The sequence below is a fragment of the Platichthys flesus genome, chromosome 9 (assembly GCF_949316205.1).
Source record: "Platichthys flesus chromosome 9, fPlaFle2.1, whole genome shotgun sequence".
NCBI classification, from domain to species: Eukaryota; Metazoa; Chordata; class Actinopteri; order Pleuronectiformes; family Pleuronectidae; genus Platichthys; species Platichthys flesus.
This window is the reverse complement of record NC_084953.1, coordinates 14366138-14380093: the sequence shown is the minus strand read 5'-3', so window position 1 is coordinate 14380093 and position 13956 is coordinate 14366138. Positions and strand designations below refer to the sequence as shown.

The 13956-nt window shown below is 42.5% G+C and overlaps 1 protein-coding gene across 4 annotated transcripts in view; it reads right to left on the bottom strand.

Moving 5' to 3' along the window:
* si:ch1073-396h14.1 (disintegrin and metalloproteinase domain-containing protein 10) overlaps positions 1 to 13956 on the bottom strand; it is a 29170-nt gene that overhangs the window by 10392 nt on the left and 4822 nt on the right. For 3 of the 4 annotated variants that reach the window (XM_062396021.1, XM_062396024.1, XM_062396022.1), the window contains 5 exons: positions 13646 to 13801; positions 8721 to 8806; positions 7506 to 7628; positions 4423 to 4515; positions 3393 to 3561 (listed from right to left, as the gene is read on the bottom strand). In XM_062396021.1, coding sequence (XP_062252005.1) covers positions 3393 to 3561; positions 4423 to 4515; positions 7506 to 7628; positions 8721 to 8806; positions 13646 to 13801 — 627 coding nt within the window. The remainder of the gene's footprint in view (positions 1 to 3392; positions 3562 to 4422; positions 4516 to 7505; positions 7629 to 8720; positions 8807 to 13645; positions 13802 to 13956) is intronic. The other variant, XM_062396025.1, reaches the window with a different exon arrangement.

Sequence of the window (13956 nt, the reverse complement as noted above, 5' to 3'; positions counted from 1 at the left end):
GGACCACGAATAACACCGGTCACACTTCTCAGAAAACTACAGACAGACGCAGGTACATAATCTAACAACATCCTGTGACTCCACTGCTCCTTTCCTCTCCAGAGTTCACTGACCTTCAGGCTGAACACTCCAGTGGGATTTTTGCCACAGTATCGTGAGACGTATTGTAACTTTTCAAAGAAAACAAAAGACGTAATGTGTCTGGAACGAATCACACATCATAATTAACCTGGGTCTTATTCTTTGTTTGTGTCACTGATTGGGCTGGGCAATAAAAACATAGCAATAATCATCCCAATATGTTTCTCATCAACAGCAATATACCAAAAGTCCAGTAAGTATCAATATATTTTTATGCATTGCGCAAACACAGCGAGGGGGTATAACAAATTATCTGCCTCAGATTTATAGGGTGTTTTGCAACTGTTTGTCTTTCTCTTCTCATAGAGTTTAAAACCATAACCTTCCAGTCTTTTAACTTAACTGAAAAAATAACTTTACTTTTATACGGATAATTATCAATATCAAAGATATGAAAAATATATCACAATAAAATGTCTGGCCATATGAACCACTCACTGGGAACTGATAACAGTTAGGATACTAATTTAATCAAAGTACAGAAATGTTGATATTGAAAACACTTAAATATAAAACAACTCAATTTAAAATGTGGATCAAAATCACAGTTGATATCATTTTAAGATTGCAAAAAACAGATTTGTCGATAATTTATGAGACACATTTTACAACATTTGCAAAAGACAGCTTAGGGAATAACTGCAACCACTTTTACAGTTTCAGATTTTGTCCACAGACAGACTTTCCAAACTGTCTGAAATCTGATAGATTGCGTTAATTTTCCAACAGAGGTTGCAAAACTGTTGCTTTTTCCAAACGTTTACTCAATGGGTCCTATCCTACCAGAGTGATGGATTACACTCGGATGGTAAGAGTTATGAAAATGCAAAAGAAAAAGTTTGTCACAGAAACCTGGAAAGTAAAGACTGAGAGGTTCTGAAGGGTTTTGCTGTTTTACCAGAAGCAATAGAAAAACTCTGGCCAAAAGAAACACACACAGGACGATCGCAGCCCAGACTATTCTTGATTGTGCTCCTCTGTGATGGAACGAGCTGCCAGATAAAGAAATCCGAGCAGAGGCCAGAAGCAGAACCTTTTGAAGAGTCATCTCCTCTGAGAGCGGCTCCTTTCTCAACACCTCTCACAGCCTAACCTGTATAACTACTCTGCACTTCCTGACCTGATCTTCTAAACTTAATGAACAGGCACAACGATAGAGAGGCATACAAATTAACATTCACGGTAACGTTTGTTTTATTGAATTGTTCTTGAGGATCCAAAACTCACACTGACGTGACAGTGATTCCAGCCAGTGGTGTAAAACCCCCTATAGACACTACAAAACACATTGTGTGGAAAATTTGTCGCTCAATTAGTCACAGGAGGAGAAGGAATTTTACTCGTCGAAATCTGGAGACGTTTGGCCCCTAACCCCCCGACCCCCGACTCCCCAACCATCCACTGAACTATGAACACGCGACTTGGAGAGGGCAGTGGAGGAGCCCGCTGTGATGGATGGGGGTTGTGTGTGTATGTGTGTATGTGTGTATGTGTGTTAGTGTGTCTGCATGCTTGTGCATGATGCACCCTGCTGTAGCTGAGGAGGCATCAGGGTCTGGGAGTTTAAGGTGCAGTGGGTGAATATCTCCCATTACCCATGAACACTGATGACCTGGTGATAGGTGGGAGAGTGAGACGCTGGAGTTTTCATGGAGGTCAAACATCATCCACCTTTACTGCTCGGCTGTTTCTTTCGGTCACATGACACTGAGAAGTCTCAACAATGTCACTGCTGCTATGAATCCACCGTGTGTGAGCTCCTCACATAAGCTGTTACCATGGCAATCACGCTGTGGAATGCAGTCACCGATCCTCACTAAGACGTCTGGGTGTGGTGTGTATGCGTCCCATATATGTTTGTGTGTGTGTGTGTGTTTGTGTGTGTGTGTGTGTGTTAGTGTGTGTGTGTGTGTGTCAAAGGTTCAGAGCACCCTAATCACATGTCATTTTGGTGGTCGGATCTCACGCCCCTCTGTTCAGCCAATCGAAAGCCCCCGTATGAGACAATGTCCTATAGACAAGCAAGAAGAACCTCCCACCACAACAATTCCCACATATGTTACCAACTTCCTCCACCACTACAAAAACTCATGTGTCATCTTAGTTCTTCTGTGGTTTTGGTATGTTGAATTCAATATTTGTATTTTTGCACATGAAACAATATGAACTAACAGGAAAAGTCGACTGAAAGTTTAGTAACTTTTGGTACAAAGTTTTTAGTCTTTCAGACTAAATCAGATTCAGTTTATATGAATGCGATCAATGACAGTTGATGAAAAATTTGATGACATGACATTTGGGACTTTCTCTTTTTTGTGATATTATGTCTCTATTTCCTACAGATTTCCCTGAGGATTGAAACATACATTTAAACTTTTTGCTGTTGCAACGTTAGAGGGCAGCACTGACGAGAACTCAGAGTCGGCTCAGCAAACTTTTATATATTTTCTTTTTCTCTTGTCACACACAGTGTTGTCATACATTCAGTGTGACACAGGCCAACATCACCACATCCAACACTCCTCTATGTTCTTATATAGTATACATCTTTGCTATACCTGTAGTATCCAATTTGATTTCCAGATTTAATTATCATCTATAATTTCATTAAAAATTCTGGATGACAATTTATTTTTCATCTTCTCATTTCTTTCAATGCTCTTATTACAACCCAAATTATTTCCATTTTTTTTAAATGATTCACTCTTATTTCTTTCTTTTTTTATGTAAAAAACGAAAAAAAAAATGTACATCTATCCAATAATGTCTCTAATGTTGTTTGTAATTGTAATCACACTTCGCTGGAGTCTAACAGTGGAGTTCGAGGCAGATGTCTATGCAAATCACTGAGGTTTGGTCATTGAGGAGTTCAGTCACGTTTCGCTTTTGCTCTCTGGAGCCAAAACCCTGCCTGAGTAACAGGCTTGACATGGAAGCTGAATAAGTCCTGCAGCTCTCTGTGCCACAACATCATCTCGGCCAAGGTTGGATTCGGAAGCATTGGAGCTGCACTGTAAACAACTTGTTGCATCGCCTTGGCAAACATGAACTAGAGATCCAGTGTGAATTTGTAGAGGTTTTTACACCTGCTTTCCCTTTTCTATAATCATCTTCAGCTCTGTCTCGGTGTCTCGGTGGCACTTATTTGGAGACACTGAACCTTACCTACAGTGATCCTGTGTCACACATGCAGGCCAGAGAGATGGAGCAGCGCAGTGTGTCATACTGGACACTTTAACACAGTGACTCACCGGCCCTGCCCTCCCAGGCGAGTCCCAGCACTCCGCTGTAGTCTCTGTCAGTGAGCAGGAACGACAGACAGAAGTTCCCCCAGTTCCTCTCAGAGTAAAGACTCAGCAGCTTCTCAGGCCCAATGAACTTAGGGCTTAGAGGACTGCTCTCATCCTCCTCTGTGATCACCTGAGGAAGAAAGGGAGTCACACTCTTAAATCAATGGAGGAGCCGTAGGACCCAAACATTCACTCACTGCTCCACAGCGCTGAGAAAGTACGACTAATAGCAGACGTATGGGCAGCGCCTGACACCCAGTGGCTTAACCTGATTATCTTAATCAATGCCTCATTGAAAAACCTCCCATTCATGTTAACAGGGTCATGCCATGTTTAGGGAGAAGGAATTTAGTGTGTGACAGGCAGGATCACTGGTTGCATGGAGTTTTCAGATGACTGCATCTGAGGCGCAGCAGTAGGCATGTTAACATGGACGCCAATATTCCTATATTAACGCGATTAACACAATAATGTGAACAGTATAGTGTGATAACCAATCATCAAATAAGAGATGTGGAGTATTCACTGCATTTTGCAACATGATGATACGTCATCTAATTGATGATGCATGTACTGGGTTTGAGTGCACACAGGACTGGTATTCTAATGAAGTCACATTACTTGAGTTTTCAAATGGGCGCAACCAACACAATGTTTTCGTCAAGGTCTTTGGAACATCGGAAGTATGATGTAGTCAACGTGACGTTGGACCAAATGTCTCCCTCTGTCAACCAGGAGCTGCTTCAGGTGCACGTTTGAGTGCTGGCTGTGATGGTTACACTTTGGGGGACAATAAAGAATGTGTCTATGTTGACAGGAAACTAATAACACCTGTAAGTGGGGAAATGAATGGAGTATTCTATGAGCAACTCATGTAAACCTTATGATCACCGTAATGTCTTATTCAGAATGAGGCAGATTATAACCATGTAAACGCAGTCGTGATGATTTGGGTCGACAGTGTGTTTATTTGAGAACAGGAGCCTCTTACACTGAGAGATTTCACTTTGAAGTTGATCAGGTTGAATCCATCGAAGTTCACCTTGTCGAAGACGTCGTTCACAGCCTGCATGTAGGAGGCCACCTGAGGCAGATAACATGTTATGTGAGAAAGCTGTCTGAAATATCATCAGTAACTCCGCCTGTTCATGATCCTTCAGGCAGCGGGAGGCCCGAGGTTGGCGACACGGAACAATACAATCACCGAAAGAGGGCTTTGACATCACCAGAGCAAATCTTTAACATCCTGTTCTCGTTTTCAGAATACGTTTGACTTTTTTGACCTGCTTCTCCTCTGGTGCCCAAACAGACCCACTCAAACCTGGTTATTCGCAGGTGGTTTCCATAGTGGGTAGCACGGCCTGTCACATTCAGAGAGGTACGTCCAAACCAGTCACATGCACAGGTCTATACAGCAGGAGATAGAAATATAGGAGAGCAGCCTGCTGGGACATTACCATAGATGTAAATATTGACACTGTAGATGCACGAGAAACCAGGTCAGCTGTGATTGACGCAAGCATTCTCTATACACTCTAAGATCACATCCCAGCATCACTTACACAAGATTTTCCCGCCCGCTGTAACAACAGACTGGCGCTGAACCAGGGACAACAACAAGGGTGAGTGTTTAAGATGGAAAGAATCTGAGGAGGGGCGGAGGAGGTGACGAGAGGACGGACAGCAGGAGAAAAGCTGGAGAGAAAATAACAGCGTGGTGGCGGAGAAGAGTTAAGGACAAACTGACAGACTTTCCTTTGACCACTGAGGAATTTAATTAAAAAGAAGCAGAGATGCAGAGCAGACTCCAGGACAGGAAAAACACAAAGTAAAAGTATAACTCGTCCCAACTTGACCCCGGCCCAGCTGCTGGGAGCATGAACGTGAATCCATTTGATGACATTTAACATCTGTAAGCTCAGAACATCGTAGCTAATATGGAACGCAAAACAAATACTGTGTATTGGTTTTAATTTAGAGCCAATTAAAAGTGAATTATATTATTGCTGCTCCTATGGATTCAGTACCTGCTAGATTCAGGATTTGAAGAGCTTCTCATGTGACCTCTGACCCCAATTACAAAAGCTTTGTTGAGACATGGAAACTTGAACACAGACAGACACTTGTTGCGTGTGACACTGAGACAACGCACACACGCCAGCAGACAGGCAGCTTTTAACACAGTGGGACCTTACACCAGACGTCTGTAGTTTCAAACTGACGCAGTTGACAGGTTACTGCTCATGCCCAAGGGCGCTAAAACACATTAGCGCCCTTGGGTGTGTTTTTAAAGGTTTTAAAATAACGTGTGGTCCAGTGCATTGTGGGCACATTTAGCTTCTATTAGGCTGCGAAAAGTGAATGAACTATTGAACAACAGAAACCCACTTCAAAGGGACAGCTCAACCAGATATTCAAATTCTCTCATTATCTAATCACCACTATGCCGATAGAGGCGTCGGTGAAGTGTTTGAGTTCACAGTACACCTTTGGAGTTTCAGGGGTACATCCAAAAAACACTGTTTACCCCTGAAACTCCAAAAGTGTTTCACGAACTCAAAGACTTCATCCCCCCCACATGGACACAGATTAATTATACAAATTACACACAACTATCTTACCAAATGTTTGTTCTCTCTTGCTAACCTGGCTACCTCTTCTAAGAAAAATTCGCTAAAATTATTCGAAATCAAAGTATAATAAAAACAAAATTCAAAAGTATATTCATTCTAGCTGTATAAAAAAATTCTTCTGAAAGTTAAACTGGTAGATTTTACCACATGGATCAACTCCTGCTCTGTGAAGCTGAGAGAATCCGTCAGTAATTCAACAAAGTCAAAGGTCAAGAGCATGGGACTAAGGGTTGAAAGCGTTTGACATTTTAAATGTAATGAGCCACCTCAGAGTGTATTAAATAGCAGAGGGAGGTCACTCTATCTTCAGAAGAGCTGGTGTTTTAGCAATTTTGCTCAAAATCTTTCCCATGTGTCCCCGAGTCGATCATCTCTGCTCCTGCTTAACCTCAGAGTGAAATTCTTATGTCTGCTGCTTCATACTGGAGCTGCTGGGTGCAGCTGGGGGGGGGGGGGGGGGGGGGGGACAGGACCAGCTACCGGCTCCGTGCCAGGTCTACATCTGGCACGAAGCCTTCGGCAAAATGTTGGCACTCCATGGCCCTGAAGACAGAGAGAGTTCTCAACGTCCTCTCTACTCCCCGTGTGAGGTTTACCATGACAGCTGTGTGCATCTGAGCAGGATCATGGCACTGAGCCCTTAGCTTCACCGTGCAGCAGCAACAGAACCCTCGTTTATATAGTTACATAGACTGTATTTCAATTTCTAATAATGATATAAAATTCCTCCATTAAATCAAAGCTTAAAATGCTCAGTCCCTGATTTTACCAGCTTTTTTTATTGTGATTGTTGGTCATACTTCAATTTCTGTTTAGTTTTTGTTTTTTTAGAACTGCTATTTACATAACCAAAAATGAACATAGATATACAGGATTTTTTACCTGTGATCCCAGATTCACTGTGAGTTTACAGAATACTGAGAATGGATCAGTTCAAATGAATAAAAATTAAAGATTTAAATTCAGTTTTCAAGACAGAAGACAGAACCCTGATCTAGTGTTGAATAGCAGCTGACACACTTTTAACACTCTTTTGTAAACACACATGAAGGTAAATTTAACGCTGTCACTTGTTTGATTGAGATAAGATTTAAGGACAAAGAATTACGTCAACCGACCTTTGATAGTGGCAGCATGTACTCGGAATACAGGACACTATATTCAGACACAGGTTTGTAAACAAAGCATGTGTTGCTCAACCAGCTGCTGAGGAAATCCTGTTGTGTTCCGAGGCTCCTGCTGGACTTTCCATTACACTAGGCTCTGGTGTGCCCTGTTTTCTAAAGGCCTGGAGTTCGGGAAGCTCAGGTATCAGCAGCGTCTAAATACACCAGTTTCAGTCCAGAGGTGTGAGGGATTAGGATTCATGTGGTTTTGGTTCATATGAAGTATCACATCTTGTCAAAGCGATCAATGATATTTATAGATTTGAACTTATCACCTGAGCCACGACAGCTTCAACAGACTTGAACTTCGAGTAGTAGAAGTGGTCGGCATGGAGGTGAAGCAGGCAGCTGGTCTTTGACTCATCCAATGTCCTCCTAGACCGTCTCGCTGGCGCCTCCTGTAGGAGAAAGTTGCACGGACAGATTACAGGTGGTCAGATGGTAGGAAGATTAACCGCAAAGCCTGCCATGTCCCCTGGAACATTTAAATGTCTCCTCAGATTTATTGTTTAATATGTTCCTGGTTTTCAGGTGAAGCTCATGAGTTCACATCATTTCAACAGGTTAAACACAGAGTCTCCATGTCGGCCCACTGCTGATACTAGTGTCCCAGCAGGAGAGCAGGTGTGAAGTGACCAGAACCCAACTTGGACTCTCCTCTTGGAAATACATCTGCTCAGACCATTTCATTATCACACAGTGGAAATGATCTCCACCAGCAGGCATGTTGTTCAGAAGGGACCCGCAGCAATGTCCCGACATCTACCACTTTGGACAATGGACACTGAGACCACCACCTCGTCGGTCGAACACATGGGACACCCAAGGGAGAGATACACTGAATGGACTTTGCAGACGTTTATTCCATTATACCTGTTTTTGTCATTTCTTTATGAAGGAAGTATTCAGGTGTTCGTCACCATAGGTTAGGGCCACAGAAAAGCAGCTCGTCTCTGTGCAATGTTCTTTGTCTAATTACCTCCGGCAGGGATGTTATGTTTTCATCTGCAATTGTTTTTTTGTCTGTTAGTTCGCAGGATTACGCAAAAACAACTTAACAGAGCAACATGTTAAGTTGTTATTTCACTTTAACATTGCAAGACAAGGTGTTTGCAAAGCTTTCATTGATTTATCAGGTAGTAATCCATGAATCTTGATGGTTCAGTCATGTTCAGAGGACTGATATCTATGAGTTAGTGGAATTTGTGCTCTACTGAGTGCCACACAGTTGTCCTCATGGCCTTGTTATATGCCGTTGGTGATCAAGCAAACTACATCAAAGTGACAAAGTGAATGATTACCCTCATCAATTAAGTCACTTTTTACGAACTCGTCTGTGAAATCACCTGAGAGAGACATTTCCTGAGTTGGAGTGAACTGGCTGTAAATGTTATTGCAGACGAGGAACTTTTGAAGCCAAAGAAAGAGAACAAATGAAGGCCAGTGTGTCTGTGTGGGTCTTCACTGATGTGATGTCTGGAGAGCCCTACCTCATCGGGTCTGAGGCTTCTGGCGAGGACGTTCAGACGATCTGCTCCACAGATTCCACCAGAGCCGGTCGTTGTGAGTGGCAGGACTGCAGAAAAACAAACAGACACTTTGACACACGTACACTGAAAGGATTCAATTGACCCTTGTTTAGTAAAAACACACACAAAGATACAGAGTGAAACACAAACAAAACCAGACAAACAATATTGTGGGTGAGTTTGTACCTGAACATGTTTGTTCTGTCAGGGGAATGTTTATTAAAGCCATGATGACTCATTGGATTGTGGACGTGCGTGTCCCCAAATCAAACATTGAATGAATAATTGGAGGAAGATAAAACATGTGGTTTGGTTTAACCCTCTACCGTTGATTTGTTGGAGGAAACAGGATATTATGAAAGATCAGCTCACAAATAAACACACTTGTAACGTTGACCAGGGTCACAGCCTGATCAATGGAAAATGTTTATTTAAACGGAATTTATCACTGTAAATGTGTCGTGTGTGTGTGTGTGTGTGTTTGTGTGTGTGTAATTACTCTCACTATCAAGGTCCTGAGTGAAGCTCCTTTGTGCAAATAGAGTCGTTATCAGACAGGAGAGTATTTGTGCAGTGGAGCTGAGGTACATCATTAAATTAATAAAAACTTATGTGACTTTAATTGAAAAAGTTTGTGCTTTAATCTGCCTTTTCTTTCTAATATAAGTTTGTACATTGCTCTCAGACGTGCACTGAACTCCAGGTAATCTCCTGAGCGTCTGTGTGTCAAGGGGCAAATGTTTGAGTAAGTTTCTCCACATATTTGTCTCAACTTTCACTGCCAGGGCCCAAGTAAAATGTCTTGAAAATGTCACTGTGAACCCGCTACATCAGGAACATTCACCACGAGAGAGCGGATGTGTCGGACGTTTCTCACACACACAACGGACATGAAACACACATATCCAATCGTCTTCAGGGCCAAAATGATCTATCGATCTTTTGCCTGCAGTTTCCCAGACAAAGTTTTTCTTGCATTAGAAATGCCGATGGACTAGTGGCAGAAACTTTGACTATGGACAAACAAGGTCCCTGGGTCGTCTCTGGTTCGACTCCACGGAGAAACAATAATAAAGACGAACCTGGATTGATCTGTCCAAAAATCCAAGAGGATTCTCCCTAACCTGTCTAGTGCCCCCTGAGCAAGGCACTTTACTCCCCCAACATCTGCTCCCCGGCGCATTACATGGCTGCTGACTGCTCTGTGTGTCCTGCACCAGATGGGTTAAAAGCAGAGGTTAAATTCCCTACAATTGCCTGAGTGTGCCTGTGCATGTGTTTGGGATAAATAAATGTATCTTAATCTCTGTATCTTAATCTATTTTACTCTTCACATGTCAACTGTTTGTCATGCAGATACAATAAGTGCAGATGTCATTTGGAATCAGCGCCTTAGTGACAAACACATCGAGCTGCTAACATGGACAGAAGCACAGACACATTGTCAGACACTTGATAAATAGAGGACCCGCATGTGGAAATCAGTGCAGGGGTCTCGAGTGGGGTCCATGGGGGGGGGGGGGGGGGGGGGCTGTGATGGCTTCTGGTTTGATTTCACTAAAACAATTTCATCGTCTGTGGTTTGCAACGCTCCTGGGATGTCTGTCTCGCTCCGACTGACGCAACATGGGATGGGATTGCAGTTATATTTGCATAAACTGGCTCATTGTGTTGTACTGGGCAAGTCTGAAGAAGCCCAGAAGGACTTCATTGCAAAAGAGGGTTTGCGGGTTATGTTGAGAAGCTGTGGGGGGTGTATGAATAAAGGGGAAACTATCTAAGTTACATGTAAAGGACTGGACATTTTTCATAGCAATTAAAAAAAAATGACAACAATATGTTTCACTGGAGTCACATACAAATCCTGTCCAATAGAAAAAAAGACAAACTTTCCCAGCTACGTAAATCAAGAACAATGGCTTTAAATTCCACACGTACAGTAAAGTCACATGACATAATGATCACTTTCTCATGTAGTTCACAGTAAAGAGAGAGTGACAGAATCAGGCAATGTTTATGTCAGTTTGCTGGTGACCCAAAATGACAACACCCGATTGGATCAGACCATCCGACGACAACTCCTTCAGCCAATCACAGCCCTACAAGTCGTTCTTTACATGGCACGAGTGGGGAGGGGCTGTGTGTGTGTGGGGGGGGTGGATGGAGGCCTAAATGCCGGGCGTCTACCCACTGATTGAATTATTTCCAGACCTTTCTGCAAGCCAATGTTCGCTCGCTCTCTCTTTTCCTCTCAGTTTGCCAATGACACTTCTCGCCCAAGTAGCAACAAGAGACGTTTATTTATCAATGTTTCTCCAGAGGAATGAGCAGAGAATAAGCCTGTAAGTGACTCTCCTGACGGGACAAACTTCTGCACAACCACAAGCCAAGAAAAGAAAAAGCATTTTCCCAGATGAAGAATTAGTGTCACATTCCCAAAGCTGGAAACAAGTTCAACCGTCGAGAGTAATGTTGAAAATGTCTGCCAGAGCCTCAGGTCTCCTTCCAGCAGGGAGCTTTGAGTATGTGACAGTTATGAATGGGCTCCACAGCAACACAGAATTACAATCTCACCTCACACTTGCAAATATGACACTATCAATCCCACTCTTGTGCAAGTTTATATTGTTATAGTTACGCAGTTTTGTTTCTTGGGGGCAGACACAACTCTGGCAGAACTTTTACTTTTAGTATTTTCCAAGCAGTATGTCTGTGTGTTATAACACGAAACCACAATGTTTGTCTTTCAGGTTTATGTCAATAAGTGCCTCATGAATGTGTTTTTGGTCAGAGCAAGTGAGTTCCTCAAGCTACTTTGAGCTTGGCCCAGGTTCCAAGTGCCCTCAAGTGACCTATTGGTGAGATCAAAAATGCCAGATAACCCTAAGCATGAAAACGAAACTCGGTTCAGTATAGATATCTTCCTCCCACTTCCTCTGTATAATGGTATTTGCTTACCACTGCTGATTGAATCTCTGATCTACCCAACAACAACATGAAGCTGGTGGGATGTTTTCTAGCTCATGTTTTCAGACCTCCTCAATCAACCTGAATCCTCCCCATTTACGCGATTTATGAAGCCTCCATCAGGGTTAATGTAATTTTCTGGGTACTTTCCCAGATTATTGCATGCAGGAACTGTAACAGCTGTGTCTTTTTCGCACTAATGCCAAGAACTGATAAGCTGAAGAAATCACTGCAACATCTCAAGGCCAGTGTTCATCCGAGACATTTCTCAAATTCCCTCCTGCTGGTATAATGTCATTCGGCCTCAAATAACATGAGGAAATAGATGTTAATGAAACCTGAACTTTGAATGTTCAACTCATGAGGAAGATTAAACCGAATCTCACCCAAGTTCACTGACGGTTAATTCAATCAAAGTGAGAGGAAGTTATTAACACGTCTGTAGTTATACATGAACATGAAGTCTGCTGATTTTTAGTTTACATTAACTTCGAGGAAATGTGAAGTTAATACTTAACCTTTTATAGACATTGGAAGGAGGAAAATAGTTGGGTTTGATTTAGGTATCTCTCTCTCTCTCTCTTTCTATCTCTCTCTCTCTCACACACACACACACAAACAAGGCACTTAACAATCATACCTATATTTCACTTGTTTTAACTGAAATAGAATAGTATAGTACACTTTGATTATCATTATATCAACAAAATCACACTTTATTTATATTCTTAATATGATTTGAATGTCTTTTACTTGAACATGAACATTCTATTCAGATGTTCTATGAAGCATTTATTATATATAATGTGCAGGAGTTCAGGTTTGTTGCCATGTGGGACAGAGGTGAAACCTCTTGACTTCCTCTGTCCCAGGGGAATGAAGGTCCTTTACTTAACTTTAAGGACGTGAAAATACACACAGGAGTGGAAGCATTACTTCAGCCCTCCATGTCCAAATTTACCACTTTGTATGGAGGCATTGATTGTTAATCGAAATTTAATCTGCCTGATCTTTCACAGTTTCCTGCAGATACGCTTGCCTGTGAATGAAAGAACAGGATGTTGTCAGTCGCAACGCTATGTAATTTAAACTATGCTACGCTTCTGAAAGGGGTTGAATAAATGGCGGGGGCACAGGGAGGAAGGGAGGAAGGCAGTCACAGTGTCTGTGTGGACCTAATGACAAACACAGGGGGGTGCGGACAGGCTTTTTTTGGCACAATCTGTTCCATGTTTCCATGAAAAAGATTTCTTGGAAATATTGTAATTCTCATGCAAATGTGCCCACGCAGCCGCCTCCTACTGAACCTCCTTCTCCTCCTCCTGTTTCGTCTTCCTCTTTTTTTAGCTGACTACTTCTCCTCCTCCTCCCCTCGCAAAAGTCACCCTATCCTCAGTTTATCTTTTCTTTGGCTAGTGCCCATGGTGAGTCTTAACCAACACCCCTGTCAGAGCTCTAAATAGACTCTGTGAAATCATAACTACACTCTTACTACAAGTTAAGGGTAAGGCCATTTCCTTTAACCTGGTAACCTTTGTATCTGCTGGAGCCGCAGCTGCAGAAGTTGTGGGAGAGAGTGGATCCATGAGGATGAGATATATATACTGTAGTTGTAGTTCCCTGCGAAAGCATCAAGAGGGCTGTGAATCAAAATGTGGGGGGAGATCTACTGTAGCGTGGAATTCCTTCTTGGGCTCTAGCCATCAGCATCAAACAGCCAGGAAAAGCAGCTGGGTTACGGGTTGTAATTTGGAGAATTTCAGCCAGAACAGATCAAGAGTTTCTTTTATTTTTATTCTGAACACTTGTGAGCAGTTAAAAGTTATAAAGGAGCCAAAAGAAGCATGGAAATGTATGCTGAGGCAACATGTTCTAAAGTCCCCCCCCCCCCAGCAGTGGAAAAATGAATGTTGTCTTACCCATGTCATCCTCATGGTAGATTATGGAGTGGTGATCTGTTTGGTTGCTGGTGTATCTGTGGACAGGCTCTATGTGATAAGTCCCGTTGTCTGTGTGGATGGCTCCCTCAAATTGACCCTGTAACACAGAGCCATGGCAGACTGAGCCATGTTCCCCTGCAAGACCAGGTCGAGAGAGATAACAAGTCAGACAGACAGCAGGTGGGAAATGAGCAGGGAGAAGAGATTTGTGAGACGGACAGTTACTAGGTACGACACTAAGAGAATTGTAGAGATTGTAGTCAGTGCTGAAACATCACAGAGATAAAAGA